This window comes from Symphalangus syndactylus, chromosome 12 (genome assembly GCF_028878055.3).
Source record: "Symphalangus syndactylus isolate Jambi chromosome 12, NHGRI_mSymSyn1-v2.1_pri, whole genome shotgun sequence".
Lineage (NCBI taxonomy): Eukaryota > Metazoa > Chordata > Mammalia > Primates > Hylobatidae > Symphalangus > Symphalangus syndactylus.
Genome location: NC_072441.2, coordinates 83,347,610 through 83,373,222, shown reverse-complemented (window position 1 = coordinate 83,373,222; position 25,613 = coordinate 83,347,610). Strand labels below are relative to the sequence as shown.

Sequence of the window (25,613 nt, the reverse complement as noted above, 5' to 3'; positions counted from 1 at the left end):
CGCCCGGCCGAATTCATTCTTTGTAGCACTGCTAAACCACACCTTGCCAAATTTTACTCTTCAAAACCCTTGGTCGGGCGCAGCACTTTGGGAGTCTGAGGAGGGAGGATTGCTCGAGCTCTCTCAATTAAAAAAAAAAAAAAAAAAAAGGCCAGGCGCGGTGGCTCACGCCTGTAATCCCAGCACTTTGGGAGGCCGACGCGGGCAGATCACCTGAGGTCAGGAGCTGGAGACCAGCCTGACCAACATGGAGAAACCCCGACTCTACTAAAAACACAAAAAATTAGCCGGGCGTGGTGGCGGGCGCCTGTAGTCCCAGCTACTCGGGAGGCTGAGGCAGGAGAATGGCGTGAACCTGGGAGATGCAGCTTGCAGTGAGCCGAGATTGTGTACTGCACTCCAGCCTGGGCGACAGAGCGAGACTCTATCAAAAAGAAAAAAAAAAAACCCTGTAAGATACATATCATGCTCGTTTTACAGATGAGGAACAGGCTCAGAAAGGTGAAGGGATGCCACACAACCACAAAACACAGTGAATGGTAGATTCAGGTGATCAGGCGTCTAGACCATTCTTTTAAGTAATAAGCCCTTTTTTTTTTTGAACCAGGGTCTCTCTGTTGCCCAGGCTCGAGTGCGGTGGCACAAGCACCGTTCACTGCAGCCTCGACCTCCTGGGCTCAAGTGATCCTCCCATTTCAGACTCCAGAGTAGCTGGGACCACAGGGGCGCCCCACCATGCCTGGCTAATTTTTGTATTTTTAGTAGAGATGGGGTTTGGTCATGTTGCGCAGGCTGGTCTTAAACTCCTGGGCTCAAGTGATTCCCTGCCTTGGCCTCCCAAAGTATTGGGATTACAGGTGTGAGCCCCCGTACTTGGCCCTCATTTCTTTCAATTATAAAAAGTCAGCTCTTTGGAAAAAAAAAAAAAGGGCAAAACAAGAATTCCACTTGCCGGCCGGCGTGGTGGCTCACGCTTGTAATCCCAGCACTTTGGGAGGCCGAGGCGGGCGGATCACGAGGTCAGGAGATCGAGACCACGGTGAAACCCTGTCTCTACTAAAAATACAAAAAATTAGCCGGGCGTGGTGGCGGGCGCCTGTAGTCCCAGCTACTCGGAGAGGCTGAGGCAGGAGAATGGCGTGAACCCGGGAGGCGGAGCTGCAGTGAGCTGAGATTGCGCCACTGCACTCCAGCCTGGGCGACAGAGCGAGACTCCGTCTCAAAAAAAAAAAAAAAAAAAGAATTCCACTTGCCTAGTAAACCACATGTTCCAATATCTTTATTAGTAATACAGGTGATATTTGATCCCCTCCCAAAACAGAATACCAAGTCTGGTCCAGTATTTTCCCAGTGGATTCTCAAGCTTAAGTGTACATCAGAATCAGTTGGAGAGCTCGTTAAAACATTGCTGTGCCGAATCCTGAGTTTAGGATTCAGTAGGTCTAGGTTGGAGCCCAATAATTTGCATTTCTAATGAGTTTTCCCGATGTTGATGCCTGCTATTTTAGGAATAAGTGGATGGAAGACAGGAAAAATGGGAGAGATTAATATCCTTCCTTAGTACTAGTATTTTTTTTTTTGACACGGAGTCTCGCTCTGTTGCCCAGGCTGGAGTGCAGTGGCGCAATCTTGGCTCACTGCAGGCTCCACCTTCTGGGTTCACGCCATTCTCCTGCCTCAGCCTCCCGAGAAGCTGGGACTACAGGCGCCCACCACCTCGCCCAGCTAATTTTTTTGTATTTTTAGTAGAGACGGGGTTTTACTGTGTTAGCCAGGATGGTCTCCACCTCCTGACCTCATGATCCGCTAGCCTCCCAAAGTGCTGTGATTACAGGTGTGAGCCACCATGCCCGGCCACTTAGTACTACTGTTTTGTCAGACTAGAGGGGAAGTTATTATTCTGTGGAATGTTTTTTTTTAATTCAGACACAGCCTCTGTCGCCCAGGCTGAGTGCAGTGGTGTGATCTTGGCTCACTTTCACCTCTGCCTCTCGGGTTCCAGCGATCATCTGACCTCAGCCTCCTGAGGAGCAGGGATTACAGGCACATACCACGCCCGGCTAATTTATTTTTTTTTTTGAGACAGAGTTTCACTCTTGTTGCCCAGGCTGAAGTGCAATGGCGTGATCTCAGCTCACTGCAACCTCTGCCTCCCAGGTTCAAGCGATTCTCTTGCCTCAGCCTCCGGAGTAGCTGGGATTACAAGCATGTGCCACCACGCCCGGCTAATTTTGTATTTTTAGTAGAGATGGGGTTTCACCATGCTGGCCAGGCTGGTTTCAAACTTCTGACCTCAGGTGATCCATCCACCTCAGCCTCCCAAAGTGTTGGGATTACAGGCATGAGCCACTGCACCCAGCCTAATTTTTGTATTTTTAGTAGAGACGGGAGTTGCACCACGTTGGCCAGGCTGGTCTCGAACTCCTAACCTCAAGTGATCTGCCCTCCTTAGCCTCCCAAAGTGCTGGGATTACAGGCGTAAGCCACCACGCCCGGCCTGGAATGTTTTCTTAAACAGCTACATTTTGCACCTGTTTTCTCAAAGCTTAGTTCTTTACCTACCTGCATAAGATGCCTGAAATCTTTACCCCCAGTCCACACTCCAGACCAATTAAGAATCCTTAAGAATGACTCAGGCAGGCATCAGTGCTTGTAAACCTCCCCAGGTGATTCCAATGCCCAACCAAAGTTAAGAACAGCTGAAAACCTTCCCCAACCAAGGGGCACAGTGAATAGGTCATAGGTGTGCCTATGATTCCTATTAGGAATTGGGACACACAAGCAGCCCCTGACTGATAGCGTCCTTTTATCCGTGTGTGCCATTCAAATATTGGGACTATGTTAAAGGCAGCACCCCGACTGTAGGAAGCAGTTCATTTGTTTGGATGAGATGAAGTTGTCCCTATATAACCTCTACCTCAGGCTAGTAGTTAGAGTGAAATATATTTCAGTAGATGCTTGACAGCAAGTCTGCTTAAAGTAGATTAAAAACCAGTTATCTCAATGTTAAACCTCATTATCAGCAAAGAGCTGAGCTTCATTATCAAACTGAAGGGCATATAATTAGAACCATGATATTGATGATGCTCACCCTGAGTGAGGGGGAAAAAACCCTTACAATTACAGCATTAGATTATAAAAACTTCCTCTTTAATCAAGGCTTTTAACATGAAGAGATTTCTTGAATAAAATGGAAAGTTTCCAGTACAATGAAACATAAATCCACAAGTCACCATACATACAACACCCGGGAGGAAAAAACAGAAACAGGAAGTTTACATGATCCCTGTAACGGCCATGGTCTCAAACTCAGAAGCTTCCTTTATCTGCCAAGTGTGTTCCGGATACAGAGCACATCATGGCTTCTGGGGTCACACTCAGCTGAGGCTGTGGGTCCACAGAGCACTCATCTGGCTGGGCTATGGTGGTGGTGGCTCTACTCAAGAAGCAAAGCAGTTACCAGCACATTCAAACAGTGTATTGAACATCTTTTAAATATCAAAGTGAGAAACAAGAAGGCAACATAATAATGTTATCAGAAAGATGTTAGGAAGTAAGGGCAGCTGTGTAAAGCTTGAGGCTGAAAAGTAGCTTGCCAGCTTCATTTCTTTGGCTTCTTGGGTAGTGGGCGCCGGAACAGCAAGATGTGAGGTTCTGAAAGAGTGAGGGAAATCTAAGAGACAAGCTCACACCATTCAATGTACAACCTATAGTGTATTCCACTACCACCTCCCCAGCTATCACCCACTCAGATCTTTATAACTAAATACTTAAGCATATGGCCTTAGAAGCAGACTCAGGAGTCTGGACTGGCTGCCAAGTACAGAACTGTTAATATCAGTTCTTTTGCTATGTTTATACAGCCCCAGGGTGTCCTTTATTAGTTTTGCCTGGCAGCCGGGTGTCTGGTGTCTTATCAATAAATATACTTTCCTTTGCTTATTTAGAATACATCCAAGAATGTTTTCTGATGGAGAATGAGGCAGGGGCTATGACCAGGCTATATGTGGCCTTAAAAAGAATACCCTCTGATTGAATGAAAGATTACAGGAGGTTTTTCAATGACAGGTTGTCTCTGAACTTCCCAGATATTTTAGTCTTATTTTTGGTCACTAGTTTTTTTTTTTTTAAATCCCCCACGACTGGAGGGGGAAGGAACCAGTAAACCATTTCCTATCTCCCTAGTTGGGTTATACAATCTTATTCCTTCATTCTCTCAGTGTAGCAGTTCTATATGGTTGTTTTTAGCCAGTGCACTGACCTGGTTCATGGATCATATAATGGACCCATCCCTGACTCTGCTGAACGCCAAGATTCCTCCATTCAGATTCAGACATCAAATGGGTTTTAGGGACCAGCTTGGCTATGTCCTTGGGCAGCATGACATGTCTGTAACAGAAACGGGGAAGTGGGGAATTTATGTTAGTACCAGATACAGTCTCTTAGACAAATGCCTGTTTACAAGGCCAAGAAAGGAAAGAAAAACTGGTTTTTTATGTCAAAGTTTATATAATTTTATTGTGGGGTAGCAGCAGCTAGAAATACAGGCTATGTTATATAAATTCCGAGAGTATATTAAAAATATAAATTAGTGAATAATTCCAGTGAATGAGCACTTAAGTTCCAGGCACGTTTTCTCTGCCTTCATGGACCTTACAGTCTTCTAGTTGATTACCTACAACATAATGGGAGCCCCACGGAGCACACAGTGTTAATAATTAGAAGGAAGGAAGAGAAGTTATTTTGTGGAGAGAAAAGGCCTTTTATGAGGTACTGTGTGGACAAGTTATCACAAAGGATGAAATGAAATATCTTGTCCTTTAAAATCTAAGCCAGGCATGGTGGCACAAACCTATAGTCCCAGCTACTCAGGAGGCTGAGGCAGGAGGGTCATTTGAACCCAGGAGTTTGAAAAAGATACAGTATGAAGTTTGAACTCTGATTAAAATACAGAAGAAACAGGCCAGGGGCAGTGGCTCATGCCTGTAATCCCAGCATGTTGGGAGGCTGAGGTGGTGGATCACTTGAAGTCAGGAGTTGGAGACCAGCCTGACCAACAACGTGAAACCCCATCTCTACTAAAAATACAAAAATTAGCCAAGTGTGGTGGCATGCACCTGTAATCCCAGCTATTTGAGAGGCTGAGGCAGGAAAGAATCCCTTGAATCCAGGAGGCAGAGGTTGCAGTGAGCTGAGATCTGGGCGATAGAGATTCCGTCTCAAAAAAAGGTGGAAAAAAAAAAGAAAAAAGAAAGGGCTGCAATGCACAATGGTTGTGCCTGTGAATAGCCACTGCACTCCAGTCTGGGCAACAAAGCAAGACCTTGTCTCTTAAAAAAAAATTAAATCTATCCTGAATCTTATCTTCCTAACTCTGGAGGGGATGTACCTTGAGACTTTCTGGGTAAATTCCGTGCTTTTCTAACCAAGGATAAGTCTCCCTTCATAGCAAAAAAATTATTACCCTGATGTGAATCAAACTAATCCACATAGTCTTCGTCACGCTCAATGAAAATGTACTAAGTTCTCCCTCTGTGCTAGTAACAGTGGTTCCCCACCATTCTCCTAAAAGAAAAAATTCTAGTCCAAATATAATGAGAATAGCTCACATTCTAACACCACCCTGGCACGAAATTTGGCTTCAATACGTAGACCAAAAAACCCCTCTTAAACCAAAATGCCACTGCCAAGAGCTTCATCTTCCAGGGGATGAAATGGTGATTCCTTCCCAGCTCTACAAATCTCTTACAAGCACATACAGTTTTAAGTTAGTTTAGTTCAGATGTAGAGGAAAACAGATGAGGAAAATAAAGTTAATTATATCAAAGGAGGGTCTGGAGTCGTCTTGGCATAAAGATGATTATATATTTGTCAATGCAATCGAGTTCTCTGGAAGACCCAAAGCCCTGAACTAGGATGGGTGAAGAGACACAAGCAAGTTTTCATTTTCTGTTCTCCAACTGAGGAGACAAGATACAAACCAGGAAGTGGTCTTAATTATTACAATTAATACAGATTAGCATAATGCCAACATTTGTGGAATCCTGTGTCTTCCCTTATTCCCAATCTAGATTATGCACTTAAAATTTATGAAACCCGAATGCCACATCCAGTGCCAGGATTCCATCATCAGCACCCTTGGCAGATGGCTATCCAGTGTCTTCTAAACAATTTCAGTCAAGAGGTGCTTTCTCCCACATACCTTTTTCTCAGAGTCTCATCTCAGGCTCTGCCCTCTAGGAAGCTTTCTCCAACTTTCCCTCTTCCTTTTTTCCTCTCAGTATTTTAAATTTCATGTTCAAGGGTACATGTGCAGGTTTGTTATATAGGTAAAATCCTGACTCCGGGGTTTGGTGTACAGATTATTTCATCACCCGGGTACTAAGCATAGTACCCGATAGTTTTTTTTTTTTCCCCTGAACCTCTCCCTCCTCCCACCCTCCTCCCTCAAGCAGGCCCCAATGTCTGTTGTTCCCCTCTTTCTGTCCCTGTGTTCTCATCTCCGACATACGAATGAAAATACGCGTAGTTTACTACTGGTTTCGTTTTCAACGGTGGTGAAAGAGACATCACGCTGAATTGGCCCTTAAGACACTCCCCTGCCCCCACACCAAGCCCAGGGAAGAAGACCCACCGAAAGTAAGAGGTCAGCCTCCAAGGCGGTGGCGGCGGGGGTTCTCGAAGGGTGGGGTGGGGGAGCGTCCTGGAGTTAGCAAAAGTAGGGGACTGACTTTCTAGCCCCACCTCAACCCCCGCGCACAGCTAGGAAGCCGCAGCCTTCGGGTCGCCAGTTCTCTCTCCTTAGCAAGTCTTGTGTGCTCCCATCACACCCTGTAATGGCTCCTAGCATAGAGTGTATCACCTTTCTGGTGTCTGTCGGTACCACCCACAGATTTTTAAGTTTGTGAACAGCAGAGATCATGTGTTATCCTTGCACTTTAGCAGAACACCTGAAACCTGTTAAGTATTCCGTAACTGTTTCCTTTGATATTTAAAGGGCATCTATTAGACCCATATTAAGTATTTTCTCAATGCTCCTAGCCAGTTTTATTCCATTGCAGTCCCAAGCGATCCCCGTCCTTAGACAAGCCAGACAACCACGCCCCTTGTCTTTTTCACGAGTTAATAAGCAATATTCAACTCTCTCAGCGCTACTCTCGCATTAGGGACGCGAGGAAACTTCCAGCTCCGCTTTTGCTACGTTCTCCCACTGGATTCGACAAGATTACTGTGAAACAAACAGTCTCTATAAGGCAAGTTAAGTTTGCCCGATAAAGTTCAGAGAATGATCCAGAAACCCTCATGGGTGAGGGTGGTCAGTACTCTAACCACGCCCACCCCTCCCTCCTCTCAACTGAGAGCCCACGCCAAATTCGCAACCACTTTATTGTTTTACGAGCGCCTCCCATCTCCGCACATGCGCCTTACGCCTTCACCAATATCACACCCTTGCCCGTTCACATCTCGTACGCATGCGCCAATTCTGTCGTCTCAGTTCCTGTTACTAATTCCTTGTCCCCTCAGCGGCCAAAGCTCACGACCTCGCTATTGCTCCCGCGCCAGCACTAACCGATACTCAAACTCCTCGTCGTCGTATTTGTCCGAATAGTAAATTTGTTTGTGCGACATGATCGCTCGATTTGCTAGCCTTCAGCCCCGCGCCGCCAACCTCCAAGCAACTCCCAACAGCACGCGCTCCCACCCACTTTGGCCTCGCTTTCAAACACGCCGCCCGCACTTCCTATTGGTCCGTTTGGCTCGAGGCGGGACAGCTCTACTTTCAAGCCTCCGATTGGCTTAGATTTACTTCTCTTCTGGTCCTTATTGGAGGGCAGTTCCTACGCTTCTCAAGAACGAGCGTGGGTTAAAAGTAGGCATCTTATTGGCCACCACTGCCTTTGTGCGCGATCTCGCGCTGCCATTGGCTAACTCGGGAAAGTGGGAAGCGTGAAGGAGGGACCCCGAGGTAGAGGGTCAGGGGTTAGTGAGGCCGGAAGTGAGTGTAATAAAGTTTCTCCAGGGAGGCAGGGCCCGGGGAGAAAGTTGGAGAGGTAACGTAAGCTGGCAGTGGCGTGATCCGGAACCCAATCGGCCCGCGGTGCGGTGCGGAGACTCCATGAGGCCCTGGTGAGTCTTGACTTTTTTCTCCTTAGGTGACTCACTCTTTCACCCCGGAACCCCTCTCCCGGGACCCCACTTCCGGTCTTCATTTATAAGTCCCGCCCCTGAGACCCCTCTCCCGGAAGTCCCACCTCCCAACTTCAGGGGGCTCCCCCGAACCCCGACTTGATTTTTTTTTTTTTTTGTCTCCGACCCCACCCTGTAGCCCAGTTTCCCTGGAAGTCCCACCCCCCGACACGTTCCAAGCCCTACTAGGAGAAACCCTTCGTTACTCCTTCCATCCTCCGAAACTCCGCCTCCTAGCAACGATTCTCCGCTAACTCATGTCAAAAAGCCTATCTCCCAAAAGGGCAAAACCCTGCTCCTCAAAGAACGATTCGAATTTGTTGAAGCTCCGCCCCTCCGAAGCCACGCCCCTCCGTAATCCACGTCTGACTGTCCAGAAAGCCTCCCCGCCCAGAAGTCTGAAGTTCGCGTCCTAGGGGACCACGCCCCCTTAGGAGCTTTATCTTTGTGGGACCTGGGTCATCAGCTGAAAAGCCTTGTCGTCAATCGCTGAAACTCCACCTGCTTATATTTTCCTGTCCTTTCTCTTTTTTTTGGGCCTTGGGATCAGCTTTCCGAGCACTCTCGTGCTCCCCCAGGTGGGAAGTCAAAGTTCCCATCTCTGGCTGTAAGGAGTGAGATTAAAGGCGGCCGTTTTCCTTTCTTTCTTTCTTTTTTTTTGAGACGGAGTTTCGCTCTTATTGTTCAGGCTGGAGTGCAATGGTACGATCTCGGCTCACTGCAACCTCCGCCTCCTGCGTTCAAGTGATTCTCCTGCCTCAGCCTCCTGAGTAGCTGGGATTACAGGCGCCCACCACCACGCCCGGCTAATTTTTGTATTTTTAGTAGAGACGGGATTTCACCATGTTGGCTAGGCTAGCCTCGAACTCCTGACCTCAGGTGCTCCACCCATATCAGCCTCCTTAAGTGTTAGAATTACAGGCGTGAGCCACCGCGCCCGGCCCCGTTTTCCTCTTTCTTAACCTCCTTCAAGGGTAGAACTATTTGAAAGGGCTGAACTTGGGGTTTGGCACGAGAGGGAGAGAGAGACTTGCTCTCAGACTCCCAGCCTCACTTCCTGGCCTTCCCTTCCCAGGACCAACCCCATCCCAGAAGTAGCTCTAGGCCTTCCTAGACATAAGTAGATAGGACCATGGATTTGTTGGTGTGTGGCATGTGGGTGTGACAGGAGCAAAAGTTTTCTACTACCAGAAAAACGGTGGTTTGGAGTGGGGGTAGATAATAGTGCTCTTTTTGTTGTTTGTTTTCTTTTTTTTTTAAGGGACAGTTCCGTCGCTACTTCTCTGTCTCTTCCCCTCCCCCTAACCAGAGTTCTTGTCTGGGCATTCCTCCTGGCCCCGTTTGCCCAGCCTTCCCTGCTGGAAACATTCCTGAGGCTTTCGCCATTTCCTGCCACTTCCCGGCCCTCTCCCCTCCTCCCAGTTGGGCTGCGAAGCCACACACAGCTTTTCCCCTACACCCAATCACCTGGACTTCCAGTAGGCAATCTCCTTTCTCCCTATGTAAATTTCAAGAGTCATACTTCTTTCTTTTCTTCCAAACGCCCACACCTGTTTGTCCTTCCCTGGCTCTGGATACTGCAGGCTCCCACAGAACATCATCTCCACAGATGAGGACATCCTAGTGTGTGTTTGTGTGTTTTGGGGGTGTGAGGCTATGGTGGAATACTTTCCTCATTCTCTCTATGCCCGAGAGCTGGCTGGAAATGAAGTGATAAAATTCCTTCTCAGGATTGGCTGACAGAGTGACAAAGCTCTTCTGGAATGAGCACTAAGGGAGATGTAAGAGTTAAGCACAGTATCTAACACACTTCAAGTGTTAATGTTGTTAATCAGGATAATTATCTATATTTTAATCCTCTGAAGTAAATCTAAGGGTAATTCCAAGGTGAGCTGTGGGGATTTTTTTTTTTTTTTTTTTTTTGAGATGGAGTTTTGCTCTTGTCACCTAGGCTGGAGTGCAATGGCTCGATCTCGGCTCACTGCAACCTCCGCCTCCTGGGTTCGAGTGATTCTCCTGCCTCAGCCTCCTGAGCTGGGATTACAGGTGCCTGCCACCATGCCCAGCTAATTTTTGTATTTTTAGTAGAGATGGGGTTTCACCATGTTGACCAGGCTGGTCTCGAACTCCTGACTTCAAGTGATCCACCTGCCTCAGCCTCCCAAAGTGCTGGGATTACAGGTGTGAGCCACCGCGCCCAGCGGGAATACTTATCTTTAACTTGTTTTTTTTTTTTTTTTTGGTCGCTTTCCAGCTTTGCCTATGGCATTCTCTGGAAGAGCAGTGGCAGGAAGCCGTGGGTGGCAGGAATGGGTTTGGGACTGTTCCCTGTGTCCAGCTTCAACCCATCTTCTCCTGACACCCCTTTCTTCTGTACTTATTTTTTCTCCTGTCCTTATTGACGCAGATGTGTCTTCTGATCTCTCTGTCCCTTCCTGGCCTGTAGTTTCTACTTCTCTTGGAGAACTGTTTCTTCTACCTCCTCCAGCCAGGCTCCTCCCCTGGTGTGAGGGATGCTGTGCTCTTTGGTGGGGCTTAGGGCCCTGTAAGAGGAGGGATATGAATTGGGGTGGTTTGGAGTGGGAGTGGGGACCTGATTGCCTCATTCTCACCCTTGACAGTGTGCTGTGTTAACAAGGCCTGTGGAAAGGGGAGACAGGACAGTGCTTGGCTATGAGCCATCGGTCTTGGTGTGGTAGATGGCATATGTAGAGAACAAGCCATGACCACCATGTCCTCTTGTTCCCTTCTTGCCTGGTAGCTTCCTGATGTACCATCCAGGTTGGACGTTATTCCCCTTTTTTCACCAGCTTTGCTCTTCCTCTTGGCCCTGTTCTGCATCCATTGGGACCACTTCCTTCCCATCCCCACTTCGCTAGCTCCAGTCCACAGCTGTCGTAGCAGAGGATGCTAATGGCCCAGGCTTACTGTATGGGGTAGTGGTTGGGGGTGGCCTGGGCTGGGGCCAGCCGGCTCTCGGGCATAGAGGGTGGGGGAATTCGAGTGTCCAACCAGGACAGGAAGGGAAATGCTGAGCTCTGAGATCTCCCTTTTCCACCCCCAGCTGCCTCTGTTTCCTCCCTCATTCCCCTGTACTCTTGCCTGGCTTCCTGCCCCCTTTGGCCTGCGTGTGTCCGGTTTTGAGCGACTCAGACCTCCTATCTCCTTCCTTTCCGTCCCACTCCTCCACCCTTCCCTCCCACCCCCGCTTTACTTCTCCCCAGATTACTAGTTGTTTGTATAGGGCAGGGGAGAGGGGCTTGGATAGCCCTACCCCCTGCTCCACTTCGAGGTTGGGGCGGGGTGGGGGCTCAGCCCCTCTGAGCCTGTGAGTCAGCACTGTCCTCGCGATTGGTCTCTCCCCTTAGCTCCCCGCCCCTGGGGAGGAGCCAGCAGCTCTGGGTCCAGCCTGTTCTCTTCTCAGCCAGAGAAGAGGCTCCACGTTGGGCGGGGATGGGGCCTGAAACTGTCTGCGTCTGAGCTGGGGAGCGGAAGCCACTTGTCCCTCTCCCTCCCCAGGACTTCTGTGACTCCTGGGCCACAGAGGTCCAATCAGGCTAAGGGCCTGGGGATACCCCCTGCCTGGCCCCCTTGCCCAAACTGGCAGGGGGGCCAGGCTGGGCAGCAGCCCCTTTTTCACCTCAGCTATGGATCTCTTGCCCCCCAAGCCCAAGTACAATCCACTCCGGAATGAGTCTCTGTCATCGCTGGAGGAAGGGGCTTCTGGGTCCACCCCCCCGGAGGAGCTGCCTTCCCCATCAGCTTCATCCCTGGGGCCCATCCTGCCTTCTCTGCCTGGGGACGATAGTCCCACTACCCTGTGCTCCTTCTTCCCCCGGATGAGCAACCTGAGGCTGGCCAACCCAGCTGGGGGGCGCCCAGGGTCTAAGGGGGAGCCAGGAAGGGCAGCCGATGATGGGGAGGGGATCGTAGGGGCAGCCATACCAGACTCAGGCCCCCTACCCCTCCTCCAGGACATGAACAAGCTGAGTGGAGGCGGCGGGCGCAGGACTCGGGTGGAAGGGGGCCAGCTGGGGGGCGAGGAGTGGACCCGCCACGGGAGCTTTGTCAATAAGCCCACGCGGGGCTGGCTGCATCCCAACGACAAAGTCATGGGACCTGGGGTTTCCTACTTGGTTCGGGTGAGTGAACATCCTCCTTTCCATTCCCCCCCAGACCCCCTCCAGTTCTAATGCTCACTCCAGCTTGGCTGGAATCTTTTTTCCTGCTGTTCCCCAACAACTCCGTTTCAGTGTCCTATTTCCTAAACCTTTCTCATCCCTTCCCCGATTCTGTAGCCCCTTCCCTTCCAGCTCTGCCTGGGCCCCCTTCCTTCTTTTGACTCCCCCACCCCCACCCTGCCATGCTTAGCACAATGCCCAGCATGGCAGAAGCTCTTAAGTGTTGGAATGAGTGACTTCTTGATCCTTTCCTCCATTCTCCTCCCGCTTTCTGGAGTTGTCCCTCCATCCCAGCCAATGCCTGTCGGTCCCCTCCAAACTCTCCCCAGTGCATGAGGTCCTTCTAGCCTGCCTTTTCTTTTTCTCCTCATTCCCTGTTGTCTTTCACTTTGGTTGTGGGATGTAGCCATGGGAAGTGGGCAGAACTTCTTCCTCTTTACTTCCCTTAGGGACCATATGGGCAAAGTCCTAGGGCCCTTTGTGAAGGGGCTGGGGTCGGGGAGCCACTGACCTGCTGTCCCCTTCTCCCTCCCCTTAGTACATGGGCTGTGTGGAGGTCCTTCAGTCAATGCGTGCCCTGGACTTCAACACCCGGACTCAGGTCACCAGGTTAGTGGGGAGGGAGTGGATTGTGGGAGTCCTGGGATTAGTGAGGCCATGGGAAACAGAGGAGGGGAGTGGGTCACTTGGGTGCTGCTGCTGGGGGCTGATCTTTGGGTAGTAAAGGGGATTGAGAGAAAGCTGGGGTAGTGATTCCGCCTCTTACTGAAAGGAGGCCCCTCTGGCCCGGATCCTCCTTACCTATCCAGCCTTGGGAGTTGTGGGGAAGGTGGCAGAAGCAGCTGGCAGGTGGAGCTGGAGTAGAAAATGGGGGTAGATGGAAGGTTGCTGCTGCCTTTGGGAAGGGAATGGGACATTTGGTAGCTGGAAGGGGGTGGGGCTATACCCATTGAGGCCCTAACCCAATCAGCCAGGAAGTGGCCTCTCAGTGTCATCAAATATTAAAGGCCCTTAATTCAATCCACCATGACAAAGAGCCTGGAGTGCCCTGGGAGTCTGGCCTGGCTTTCCCCTCCCCCAGCCCTGTGGCAGCCCCAGTTGAGTGGGAGGCAGGCAGGCAGGCGCTGGGTCTGAGTACCCCTCTTTCCCCAGGGAGGCCATCAGTCTGGTGTGTGAGGCTGTGCCGGGTGCTAAGGGGGCGACAAGGAGGAGAAAGGTACTTGGGGTCCTTGGGGATAGGGATGCTGCTGGGAAATGTGGAGGGGCAGTGGGGAGGCAAGTGTGGGGCATGTGGGGAGAGGGCCAGGAGGCAAAAGTGTGGTTTGCCTGTGCTGGGAACCCTCACCTTCTGAGACCCTGGGCCCTACCTTAGCCCTGTAGCCGCCCGCTCAGCTCTATCCTGGGGAGGAGTAATCTGAAATTTGCTGGAATGCCAATCACTCTCACCGTCTCCACCAGCAGCCTCAACCTCATGGCCGCAGACTGCAAACAGGTTGGTGGAGGTGGGCAGGTGGACCAGAAACACTGATGGGGGTGCTAAGGGGAGATCTAGTTAGGAGGCCAAAAACTAGGAAGAGAGCTTGAGAGCAGGAGACCAGTAGAGAAGGAGGAAATGAGGATATGGGATAAGGAACCCAGAGAATGAGACTGGGGCACCAGGGTTCTGGGCGCTGAGGCTGCCTGACACATGGCATTCCCTTCCTTCTTCATCCCCTGCCCTAATTCTCAGATCATCGCCAACCACCACATGCAATCTATCTCATTTGCATCCGGCGGGGATCCGGTGAGTTGGGGAACAGAGCAAAGGTGGTGGGAGAAGAGCAAGGGGCTAGGGATTGGGAAGACATTGATTAGAGAAGTGGGGGTGCTAGGATTGTGGGGATATCTGAAAAGGACTGGGTTTTAGGGGTTAGGAGTAAAGTAGAACTGTAAAATTTCTTGACCTTCCTCCCCAGGACACAGCCGAGTATGTTGCCTACGTTGCCAAAGACCCTGTGAATCAGAGAGGTGAGGCATGGTGGGGAGCACTGGGTGGGTCTGGCTGTTTGAGGAGGTGAGCAGGACCTGGGGTCATCTGTACCCACTCTAAGTAGATCTAAGTGGGGGTTCCTGTGGAGGAAGATGAGGGTCCCTGTCTGTGCCTCCTCCCAGTGGGCTCAGCTCACTGACAGCCTCTGTTGTGCCCTCAGCCTGCCACATTCTGGAGTGTCCCGAAGGGCTTGCCCAGGATGTCATCAGCACCATTGGCCAGGCCTTCGAGTTGCGCTTCAAACAATACCTCAGGAACCCACCCAAACTGGTCACCCCTCATGACAGGTGAGCAGGTGGGGAGAGTGTGGAGCAGGTGGGGAGAGTGTGGAGCAGCTTTTGGATTAGGATTAGGAAAGGAGGGCTGCTCTTCCTACACTTTAGCTGAGAGGTTCAGGGAGGGAATAACCTGTGTGCCTCTGCTTCCCACTTCCTGCTATTCTTCTGTTTCCTGTGGCTCAGGAGGAAAGACTTTTGAGGCCCTGCTTGCCGCAGGGCCAGCTTTTCTTGTTTGCTCATGGTGGAGCTGTAGTCCGAGGCCTCCAAGTTACATCTCTCTCTGGCTAGGTGGGATTTTCTACTCCCATCCCTCTTTCTTGCTCATTTCTCTGCTTGGCATTCTGTGTTTTCCTGCCATCAAGAATTTGGGTTTGGGAGGGTATCTCTTTACCCTGAGATTACAACCTTTCCCACCTCAGGCCTTGAGGGATAAGCAGTGGAGCCAGTATGGGTTGAATATTTAGGAGAGGTTAAAATATTCTGGAGCTGGAATGCCTCCCCCGGCCCCCCACCCCCCTACATGGTGCTTCCCTTCCTTGTTGGGAGATAGCACAGAGATCAAGAGCAAGAGCATTACTTATTTGAGACAGAGTCTTGCTCTGTAGCCCAGGCTGGAGTTCAGTGGTGCAATCACAGCTCGCTGTAGCCTCCATATCCTGGGCTTGAGTGATCCTCCCACCTTAGCCTCCTGAGTAGCTGGGACTACAGGTGCATGCCACCACACCTGGCTGAGTAGTAGTATTTTTATTCTGGTAGAGATAAGGTCTCGCTATGTTGCCCTGGCTGGTCTTGAACTCCTAGACTCAAACAACCCTCCCTCTTTGGCCTCTGAAAGTGTTGGGATTATAGGCATGAGCCATTGCACCTGGCCAAGGGGATGAGCTTTAAAGTCAAACCTGAATTTAAATCTGAGCTCGGCCGCCTTTTAGTTGTGAGACCTTGGGCAAATCTTTTCACTTCTGACCCTCATTTTCCTTATCTGTAAAACTGGGTAAGGAAACAATACCTACCTTACAGGGTTGCCAGGAGAATGAAATGATTATGTATATAAAACACTCAGCCTCAGGCTTAATCCATAGTAAATACCCAATAGATGGCTGCTGTTCTATTCCATCCTCCCCTCCTCCTGCCCACCACACATTTACAGCCACAGCTTCACTGTCCTGTCCCTCAGGATGGCTGGCTTTGATGGCTCAGCATGGGATGAAGAGGAGGAAGAGCCACCTGACCATCAGTACTATAATGACTTCCCGGGGAAGGAACCCCCCCTGGGGGGGGTGGTAGACATGAGGCTTCGGGAAGGAGCCACTGCAGGGGCTGCTCGACCCACCGTACCCAGTGCCCAGACCCCTAGCCACTTGGGAGCTACACTGGTAAGTTGCTTGGATGGAGGCGGGCTGGGCCTAGGGTGGGAGTGGTTGGTTAGGGCTTCTGGTCTCACCTTATTTTTATCCCTGCAGCCTGTAGGACAGCCTGTTGGGGGAGATCCAGAAGTCCGCAAACAGATGCCACCTCCACCACCCTGTCCAGGTATGAAGGGAGCCGAGATGGGCAGAGCTGGGGAGTGTTGGAGGCAGGGCTGGGATCACTGTGGAGCCTCCCTTTCCTCAGCAGGCAGAGAGCTCTTTGATGATCCCTCCTATGTCAACGTCCAGAACCTAGACAAGGCCCGGCAAGCAGTGGGTGGTGCTGGGCCCCCCAATCCTGCTGTCAATGGCAGTGCACCCCGGGACCTGTTTGACATGAGTGAGTGCTCGTCTTTCTCCTCTCTGCATCCCCACCTTTCTACTTGGTTCTGGCCCTTCTCCTGCCTATCTGCTCTTTCTTTCCTGACTTCCCTTCCCTGAAGTCTGGGTCTTGGGTGTGTGTTGTGCCGCTAACTTCCCCTCACCCTCCCTCTATACTTCCAGAGCCCTTTGAAGATGCTCTTCGGGTGCCTCCACCTCCCCAGTCGGTGTCCATGGCTGAGCAGCTCCGAGGAGAGCCCTGGTTCCATGGGAAGCTGAGCCGGCGGGAGGCTGAGGCACTGCTGCAGCTCAACGGGGACTTCCTGGTGCGGGAGAGTACGACCACACCTGGCCAGTATGTGCTCACTGGCTTGCAGAGTGGGCAGCCTAAGCATTTGCTACTCGTGGACCCTGAGGGTGTGGTGAGTGTGGCAGAGGTGTGGGTGAGGGGTGGCAGAAAGGAAGGTACAGTACCCTACAGTGTATCCGTGTTCCTTCCCTCATTGCTTTGTAGACATTCCCACTGGGCAGCTCTCTGTGGGCCTCTCTTGCTCTTTAAAGTGTCTGGCATCTTCCTCCAGAGGCTCATCCCTTAGCCTGAACTGTGTTCTTTATAGTCCTGGCACAGGGCCAGGCGTGGTGACTCTCACCTGTAATCCCAGCGCTTTGGGAGGCCGAGACGGGTGAATCACCTGAGGTCAGGAGTTCGAGACCAGCCTGAACAATATGGTGAAACCCCGTCTGTACTAAAAATAGAAAAATTAGCTGGGTGTGGTGGCAGGCGCCTGTAGTCCCAGCTACTCAGGAGGCTGAGGCAGGAGAATTGCTTGAATCTGGGATGCAGAGGTTGCAATGAGCTGAGATCACACCACTGCACTCCAGCCTGGGTGACAGAGTGAGACTCTGTCTAAAAAAACAAAACAAAACAAATACAGTCCTGGCCCGTCCTCAAATCCCCAAGCCTTAAGCTTATCAGAGCTAGAAGGCAGTCATCTCATCTGTGCCCCTCTTTTGACAAATAAGGAAACCACCCTGAAGAGGTTGTGATGCCCAATGTCAGATGGTTAGAGGCTAGACACTGCAAGTTTCCTTTTGTAAGAAGATCCAAGGGCTTCTCCAGCTCCCCAGCCTCAGGACTCAGACCACTGTGCTTTCTCTTATCTGCACTGCCTCACTGTTCTTCAAAACTTTCCTTGTTTAGCCAGGTGTGGTGGTTCATGCCTGTAATCCCAACATTTTTCAAAGCTGAGGTGGGAGAATTGCTTGAGGCCAGGAGTTCGAGACCAGCCTGGGCAACATAGCGAGACCTTCCTGGGCAACATAGCGAGATCTTGTCTCTAGAAAAACAAAAAAACAATTAATCAGGAATGGTGACACATGCCTATAGTCCTACCTACCCAGGAGGCTGAGGCCTGAGGATCGCTTGAGCCCAGGAGTTTGAGGTTACAGTGAGCCATGATTGTGCCACTGTACTCTAGCCTGGGTGACAGAGACCCTGTCTAGAAACAAAAAAACTTTTGTCTGTTTTCTACAGCAATCTCAGCTTCCTTTCCTCTTTTTCTTTTTTTTTTTTGAGATAGGGTTTTTCTTTGTCACCCAAGCTGGGGTGTGGTGGCACACCTGGCTAATTTTTGTATTTTTTTTTTTTTTTTGGTAGAGATGGGGTTTCGCCATGTTGCCCAAGCTGTTCTTGAACTCCTGGGCTCAAGTGATCCGCCTCCCTCGGCCTCCCAGAGTGCTGGGATTACAGGCACGAGCCACCATGCCCAGCCTCCACATCTTTTTTTGCACTGTGTATACTCTTCTGAGACATGCCAACTTCCTCCAGGTCAAGAAAGGGGTATATAGCTCTCAGCTTCACTCTTTCAGGGCTGATGTCGCCTTTGCCTTTTCTCACTTCACTGACCTGTCTATTCCTACAACTGTCTCTAGAGAATCCTCAATGATCAGGACTGACAGGCCACACTCTCCCCCATCATTTTTTTCTCCTTCTTCAAGCCTCTTGTCTGTTTCACCCTCTTCCACCTTGGAGGCTGAGGTCTTATTTGACTCTTCACCTGAATTGACCTTCTTCCTTCCCACCCTCCCAGGTTCGGACTAAGGATCACCGCTTTGAGAGTGTCAGTCACCTTATCAGCTACCACATGGACAATCACTTGCCCATCATCTCTGCGGGCAGCGAACTGTGTCTACAGCAACCTGTGGAGCGTAAACTGTGATCTGCCCTAGCGCTCTCTTCCAGAAGATGCCCTCCAGTCCTTTCCACCCTATTCCCTAACTCTCGGGACCTCGTTTGGGAGTGTTCTGTGGGCTTGGCCTTGTGTCAGAGCTGGGAGTAGCGTGGACTCTGGGTTTCATATCCAGCTGAGTGAGAGGGTTTGAAGAAGCCTGGGTGAGAATCCTGCCTCTCCCCAAACATTAATCACCAAAGTATTAATGTACAGAGTGGCCCCTCACCTGGGCCTTTCCTGTGCCAACCTGATGCCCCTTCCCCAAGAAGGTGAGTGCTTGTCATGGAAAATGTCCTGTGGTGACAGGCCCAGTGGAAGAGTCACCCTTCTGGGCAAGGGGGAACAAATCACACCTCTGGGCTTCAGGGTATCCCAGACCCCTCTCAACCCCCCCTCCATGTTTAAACTTTGTGCCTTTGACCATCTCTTAGGTCTGATGATATTTTATGCAAAGAGTTCTTGGACCCCTGAATTCAATGACAGGGATGCCAACACCTTCTTGGCTTCTGGGACCTGTGTTCTTGCTGAGCACCCTTTCCGGTTTGGGTTAACAGAGGCAGGAGTGGCAGCTGTCCCCTCTCCCTGGGGATATGCAACCCTTAGAGATTGCCCCAGAGCCCCCCTCCCGGCCAGGGGGGAGATGGACCCCTCCCTTGCTCAGTGCCTCCTGGCCGGGGCCCCTCACCCCAAGGGGTCTGTATATACATTTCATAAAGGCCCACCCCTCCCATTTTGCATGCCTATGTACTCTACAGCCAAAGCGTAGCCCTTCCTCCTGGAGCCTCTGCCCTGCCTCCCTTTCTGGGAGGGCGGGGTGGGGGTGACTGAATTTGGGCCTCTTGTACAGTTAACTCTCCCAGATGGATTTTGTGGAGGTGGGAAAAGGGGCATTGAGACTCTAAAGCAGTAGACAATCCCCAAATACCATCTGTAGAGTTGGAACTGCATTCTTTTAAAGTTTTATATGCATATATTTTAGGGCTGTAGACTTACTTTCCTATTTTGTTTTCCATGGCTTATTCTTGAGCACAAAATGATAATCAATTATTACATTTATACATCACCTTTTTGACTTTTCCAAGCCCTTTTACAGCTCTTGGCATTTTCCTCGCCTAGGCCTGTGAGGTAACTGGGATCGCACCTTTTATACCAGAGACCTGAGTCAGATGAAATTTATTTCCATCTACGACTAGAAAAACGTGGGTCTCTTACCGCGAGACTGACAGGCAGAAGTCAGCCCGAATGCCTGTCAGTTTCATGGAGGGGAAACGCAAAACCTGCAGTTCCTGAGTACCTTTTACAGGCCCGACCCAGCCTAGGCCCGGGGTGGCCACACCACAGCAAGCCGGCCCCACTCTTTTGGCCTTGTGGATAAGGGAGAGTTGACCGTTTTCATCCTGGCCTCTTTTTGCTGTTGTTTGGATGTTTCCACGGGTCTCACTTATACCAAAGGGAAAACTCTTCATTAAAATCCGTATTTCTTCTACCTCTGCCTCTTAACCCTTCTGGGAAGCCTATTGTGTACACCGCGGGCCCTCAGCGGCAGAAGGGGGAGGCGGGAGGTCGCGGCCGCCGAGGGAAGCTGGGGGTCTGCAGAGTTTGGGCGCGGCAGAGTGGGGCGTTTCGCGCCACCGTCCCCATGGGGATGTCGTGTCCGCAGAGGGGGCTGGCTCCGGGTGGGTCTAGGCGGAAGCCGGGCCTCCCCGGCGCCCCAACGCCGGCCCCCGGCTACCTGGGCCTCCCGGGTGCGCCCTCGGCTCGCGCGCGCCCCTCCGCGGCGGCTTCACCGCTCGGGATGGTACGGTCCGGCAGCCGGGCCGCGCGCCGCCGCCCCTCGGTGAGCTGGTGTGGGCCGCCGCTAGCGGAGACGACCCTTTCCACTCGCGTGGTGCCGTGGTAAGCCTCGCCCCTCGCCCGCCGCCTGTTTTCAGGCGTGGCGTTTCGTCCGGTCCTTGCTCCCCCTCCCCGCCGCGCTCAGTGGTGGTGGCCGCGCCGAGTTCCGGTTCCGGTTGCTGCCGCCGCTGGCGGGCGGCGAGTCTGGAGAGAGCGCGCAGTTCGCGCCGCGGCTCGGCGCTTCCCTGTCGTCGCAATTTGTGGTTGCTGCAGCTCGGGGGCCTGTGCTGCCCCTGACTCCCCTTCTGGGCGATGGTGCAGCCCGAGGGCGCCTCCATCCCCCGCCGCTGCCGCTAACCCCGGTCCCCCACTCCATGGCCGCCTCGGCGCCGCCCCCACCGGACAAGCTGGAGGGAGGTGGCGGCCCCGCACCGCCCCCTGCGCCGCCCAGCACCGGGAGGAAGCAGGGCAAGGCCGGTGAGCGCGCTGCGAGGGGCGGGGGCTGAAGAGGCCCAGGACTTGGGAACCTCAGAGGGGAGGGATGGTGGGCGGGGGGTGTTTCACAGGCTAAAGGTTTGAAGGGAGGCTCAGGTGAAAAGGATGGGTGGGTGTAATCCTCCAGGGGTTGGGGGCAGGTGTCACACCTTGAGGACTCCAGGGTTTGGTGCCACATGGAATTCAGTAGTCACTTGGAGCTTGAGGATATCGAAAGATGGGATATCTCTCATTTAAAGGAAGACATAGCTGAGAGTATGATCATCTTCACAATCTATTTTTCATATTGCACCCCTTGTTAGCATTTGTTGAATAAATAAGCAAGTATGTATTGACGTTAAAGGAGTTCCTCAGAGCATGGCTGAGAGAAAAGAGGTTGGGGAAACCTCAGGGAAACTTGTCTGCGTCTTCCTTTTGCCGCTCTTCCAGGTCTGCAAATGAAGAGTCCAGAAAAGAAGCGAAGGAAGTCAAGTACTCAGGTGAATGGTGGTTGGTGGTGGGGGTGGTTCCCAGCAGCCCCTTGGCGGCACACTGTCTACTCTGCCATTCCAGTATCTGTATCTTGTATCAGCTGCAGGGAGGAGAGAGAAAACTGCCTTTCTTACTTTGTTTCTTGTTCTTTCGCTGAACCTTATAACAAATTTAGGGGAAAGTATGCTCTCCTAAGAGATGATTCGACCAAAGTTCTTATCACGCAGGGTTCCTATCTCCATGTTTCCTGTCCTGGTTTCCTCATGATGATAACCTAACACCTACCACTTACTGAGCCTTTTTTTTAGTGCCAGGGATTGTGCTAACATGCTTTAACAGTTTGGGGAGATAGGCATTATCCCTATTTTACAGATGAGAAATCTGGGGGTTAAAAGTGTTGAATACGTGCTCCACAGTCTTGAGGTTGTTTTTCAGGGTCAGAGCTGAGATTCCATCCTAGTTCTGCCTGTTTTTAAAAACATAGTTACTGCACTATGCTGGTTCCACTCTCCACCTTCTTTTTCTTGTCTTTTTTTTTTTTTTTTTTGTAGTAACAGAAACTTGCTGTGTTACTACTCAGACTCATGGGCTCAAGGGATTCTCCTGCCTCGGCTTCCCAAAGTGTTAGCATTACAGGTGTGAGCCACTGTGCCCGGCCTGTGGTCCATATATTTTTTTTTTGAGACGGAGTCTTGCTCTGTTGCCCAGGCTGGAGTGCAGTGGCGCGATCTCTGCTCACTGCAAGCTCCACCTCCTGGGTTCACGCCATTCTCCTGCCTCAGCCTCCCGAGTAGCTGGGACTACAGGCGCCCACCACCACGCCCGGCTAATTTTTTTGTATTTTTAGTAGAGACGGGGTTTCACCGTGTTAGCCAGGATGGTCTCGATCTCCTGACCTCGTGATCTGCCCGCCTCGGCCTCCCAAAATGCTGGGATTATAGGCGTGAGCCACCGCACCCGGCCTGTGGTCCATATTGATTTTAGACCTGAGCTGCCCAGTATCAGCCTCCAAAATGTGTATTGTGTTGGTAGTGCTCTCTTGGTTTAGCTCTGTGTTTCCCTCCATGACCCTCTTTCCCTCAACTGTTTCTCACTAGGGCCCTGCATACTCACATCTGACGGAGTTTGCACCACCCCCAACTCCCATGGTGGATCACCTGGTTGCATCCAACCCTTTTGAAGATGACTTCGGAGCCCCCAAAGTGGGGGGTGCAGCCCCTCCATTCCTTGGCAGTCCTGTGCCCTTTGGAGGCTTCCGTGTGCAGGGGGGCATGGCGGGCCAGGTACCCCCAGGCTACAGCACTGGAGGTGGAGGGGGGCCCCAGCCACTTCGTCGACAGCCACCCCACTTCCCTCCCAATCCTATGGGCCCTGCTTTCAACATGCCCCCCCAGGGTCCTGGCTACCCACCTCCAGGCAACATGAACTTTCCCAGCCAACCCTTCAACCAGCCTCTGGGTCAAAACTTTAGTCCTCCCAGCGGGCAGATGATGCCGGGCCCAGTGGGGGGATTTGGTCCCATGATCTCACCCACCATGGGACAGCCTCCCAGAGCAGAGCTGGGCCCACCTTCTCTGTCCCAACGATTTGCTCAGCCAGGGGCTCCTTTTGGCCCTTCTCCTCTCCAGAGACCTGGTCAGGGGCTCCCCAGCCTGCCGCCTAACACAAGTCCCTTTCCTGGTCCGGACCCTGGCTTTCCCGGCCCTGGTGGTGAGGATGGGGGGAAGCCCTTGAATCCACCTGCTCCTACTGCTTTTCCCCAGGAGCCCCACTCAGGCTCCCCGGCTGCTGCTGTTAATGGGAACCAGCCCAGTTTCCCCCCGAACAGCAGTGGGCGGGGTGGGGGCACTCCAGATGCCAACAGCTTGGCACCCCCTGGCAAGGCAGGTGGGGGCTCTGGGCCCCAGCCTCCCCCAGGCTTGGTGTACCCATGTGGTGCCTGTCGGAGTGAGGTGAACGATGACCAGGATGCCATTCTGTGTGAGGCCTCCTGCCAGAAATGGTTCCACCGTGAGTGCACAGGCATGACTGAGAGCGCCTATGGGCTGCTGACCACTGAAGCTTCTGCTGTCTGGGCCTGCGATCTCTGCCTCAAGACCAAGGAGATCCAGTCTGTCTACATCCGTGAGGGCATGGGGCAGCTGGTGGCTGCTAACGATGGGTGACACTGGTGAAGTGGCCCAGAGAAGTGCACATGTCTCTCCCTGCTCTTCCAGGGTGATTTTTTTGATGTCTGGCTCTTGGTCCTTGTTTCCACTGGCTTTCCATCCCCATGGGGCAGAAACAGTGGCTCCTGGGAGCAGAAAAGGAATTGAGGTGGGCAGGCAGAAGATCCTGGATTGCTCACTTTTTTGGGAAACTTACATGTTGAGATCTGCAGAGATCCAGGAAACCAAAGCCCTGCTGAGCAGAGCCATTTTGTGGCTATTTCTGGAGGCCCAGGAGTGTGGCTGCAAGAGAAAAGGGGCTGGAGGAAGATCCGGAGGGCAGGGGTGTTCCCTCTGCTGATGATGGATGCCCCTAACACCTGTGCCTAACACCCCTACCGAACCCCACAGCTCCAGCCTTAGTTTTTGGAGTCAAGTGTTAAAGATTTCTGGCCAGAGGAATTGGGGTCTTGCCATCCCTGCAATAGCCCTTTTATGGGCTCTGGGAGACAGCTTTAGGGAATAAATGGGGATTTTCCCCTTTTTCTACCCACTCCTTTGCTTCCTCCAAGACTTACCCAACTCCTCCCCCCTCAGAGAACCAAATAGCCTGAGGAAGCAGGAGAGTTCCTGGTTATGGCAGTTTCTTGGTGATTTGGGGCTTCAAGACAGTAGGTGAGAGATGCTGTCAGGACATATCTTCCTCATACCAAAGTCTCTGATCCTTTCTCAGCTTCTCTCGTGCTTTTCTCCTAATGACCATATTTTTGCCAAAAATTGGGATATGTTATCTGGCAGACCAGAATATTTGAAGTTTGGGCTGTCCTGAAAGTCTGGACTTTGGTGGTACCCTCTTCCCCCAGCCCATCTGTTGCACATTATACTCTGTGTGTTCTTCAACTTTCGGCGCCCTTATTCCCCTGCCTTCCTGGCTTGATTGAAGGAAAGCGTGAAAAGGCGCAGAGCCCTATACCTCATTTCCTCCCTGATAAAAGGATCCAAGTGAGGCCCTGTCACAGCCTGTGGGTAGGGGATGCGGCGGGATCCTCATTGCCATGGTACTCAAAGGTAGAAGAGCCTGGAGTTTGTTGCTTCTCTTTGCTATTCTTTCATATCCTCTTGGGCCTGGTGATTAATTAGCAATTCTCATTCCTCTCAGCCAAAGGCCTGCACTGGGCTTTATTTGTCTTTTTTTAGTTTTTAAGCACTGCCTGCCAGAGATGGGCCTGGGGCCTGATGAGGACCTTAGCGCTGCTCGTTTCCTTTTTTGTTCATGCACACGTTCCTCCGTGGGGTGGGGAAGGCAGGCATGGGGTGTGGCCCTCCTCGGAGAAGTTAGGGGTCCCCCAGCTCGAGGTATAGTGGCAAAGACCTAGTGGTCCCCTGCCCCCACTTTGGTCAGTTCCTGGCATGAGGAGAGAAGACCCTGCTCTGGTGGAGCTGACAACCTTTGAGGCTGGGAGGAGGGCAGCCTCTGGGCATCATTCCCAGTGTCCCCCACACTAAAACGGCATAGATGGCAACCCCCACCCCCACTCTCTGCTCAACTCCTGTGTTTGTGGTTCTGTTTGCCCCATTTATCTGTTGCTATTTTTGTGTTGTCTTCCCCTGCGCTGCATTTTGTAAAATGGCCCCTGGGGGAGTGTCTTTGCTGGATCTGCTCCCTCTCGCCCTCTCACTCCACTACTTTTTGGAAGAAAGTGATGGCAGAATGCGGTGATGGTGGGGGGGGTCTTTTGTACTGTTGGATTAATAAAATGACTTTAAAATCCCAGACAAGGACTCCTTGCTGTTGCTGTGTGAGAAGGCTGAAAATGAGCCACTGTCACTGCTGGGTAGGGTGCTTAGGAGTTGAGGATATGTATACTCCCCAGGGTCCCTGGGAGTGGGAATGGCAGATTTGGCCCCTGAGCTGACCCTGGTATAAGCTGCTGAGCCAAGGGAGGCCTGTGTTTCCCTGCCCATCCCCCTGTGTCTCCACTGTAAGAAACTGAGTTTCCTTTCTGAGCATATTCCTGGGCCAGGCCTGGAGCC

At 51.8% G+C, this 25,613-nt stretch overlaps 3 protein-coding genes across 29 annotated transcripts; 2 read left to right on the top strand and 1 right to left on the bottom strand.

Moving 5' to 3' along the window:
• Positions 1 to 3,128: 3,128 nt before the first annotated feature.
• On the bottom strand, positions 3,129 to 7,794 carry CKS1B (CDC28 protein kinase regulatory subunit 1B). 2 transcript variants are annotated; one of them, XM_063626618.1, is made up of 4 exons: positions 7,571 to 7,743; positions 6,635 to 6,703; positions 4,262 to 4,389; positions 3,129 to 3,654 (listed from the first exon to the last, which is right to left on the bottom strand). In XM_063626618.1, the coding sequence occupies exons 1-4, from the start codon at positions 7,627 to 7,629 to the stop codon at positions 3,602 to 3,604; spliced, it is 309 nt and encodes a 102-aa protein (XP_063482688.1). In that variant the 5' UTR covers positions 7,630 to 7,743; the 3' UTR covers positions 3,129 to 3,601. The 2 variants fall into 2 exon arrangements, with proteins under 2 accessions (XP_063482688.1, XP_063482689.1); XM_063626619.1 differs by lacking the exon at positions 6,635 to 6,703 and having other exon boundaries at positions 7,571 to 7,794.
• On the top strand, positions 7,698 to 20,119 carry SHC1 (SHC adaptor protein 1). 25 transcript variants are annotated; one of them, XM_063626608.1, is made up of 14 exons: positions 7,923 to 8,127; positions 8,327 to 9,066; positions 12,162 to 12,329; positions 12,907 to 12,977; positions 13,521 to 13,584; positions 13,741 to 13,860; positions 14,098 to 14,151; positions 14,324 to 14,375; positions 14,558 to 14,684; positions 15,850 to 16,048; positions 16,136 to 16,205; positions 16,287 to 16,421; positions 16,586 to 16,824; positions 18,493 to 20,119. In XM_063626608.1, exons 3-14 carry the CDS (start codon positions 12,165 to 12,167, stop codon positions 18,619 to 18,621), a joined length of 1,425 nt encoding a protein of 474 aa, XP_063482678.1. In that variant the 5' UTR covers positions 7,923 to 8,127; positions 8,327 to 9,066; positions 12,162 to 12,164; the 3' UTR covers positions 18,622 to 20,119. The 25 variants fall into 25 exon arrangements, with proteins under 25 accessions (XP_063482673.1, XP_063482679.1, XP_063482677.1 ...); XM_063626610.1 differs by having other exon boundaries at positions 7,933 to 8,127; positions 16,290 to 16,421; XM_063626606.1 differs by having other exon boundaries at positions 7,933 to 8,127; positions 15,823 to 16,048; positions 16,290 to 16,421.
• Positions 20,120 to 20,417: 298 nt separating this feature from the next.
• Positions 20,418 to 25,353, top strand: PYGO2 (pygopus family PHD finger 2). Of its 2 annotated transcripts, none has more exons than XM_063626616.1 (3): positions 20,418 to 20,943; positions 21,391 to 21,440; positions 22,530 to 25,353. In XM_063626616.1, the coding sequence occupies exons 1-3, from the start codon at positions 20,841 to 20,843 to the stop codon at positions 23,595 to 23,597; spliced, it is 1,221 nt and encodes a 406-aa protein (XP_063482686.1). In that variant the 5' UTR covers positions 20,418 to 20,840; the 3' UTR covers positions 23,598 to 25,353. The 2 variants fall into 2 exon arrangements, with proteins under 2 accessions (XP_063482686.1, XP_063482687.1); XM_063626617.1 differs by having other exon boundaries at positions 20,829 to 20,943; positions 21,305 to 21,440.
• The last annotated feature ends 260 nt before the right edge of the window (positions 25,354 to 25,613 follow it).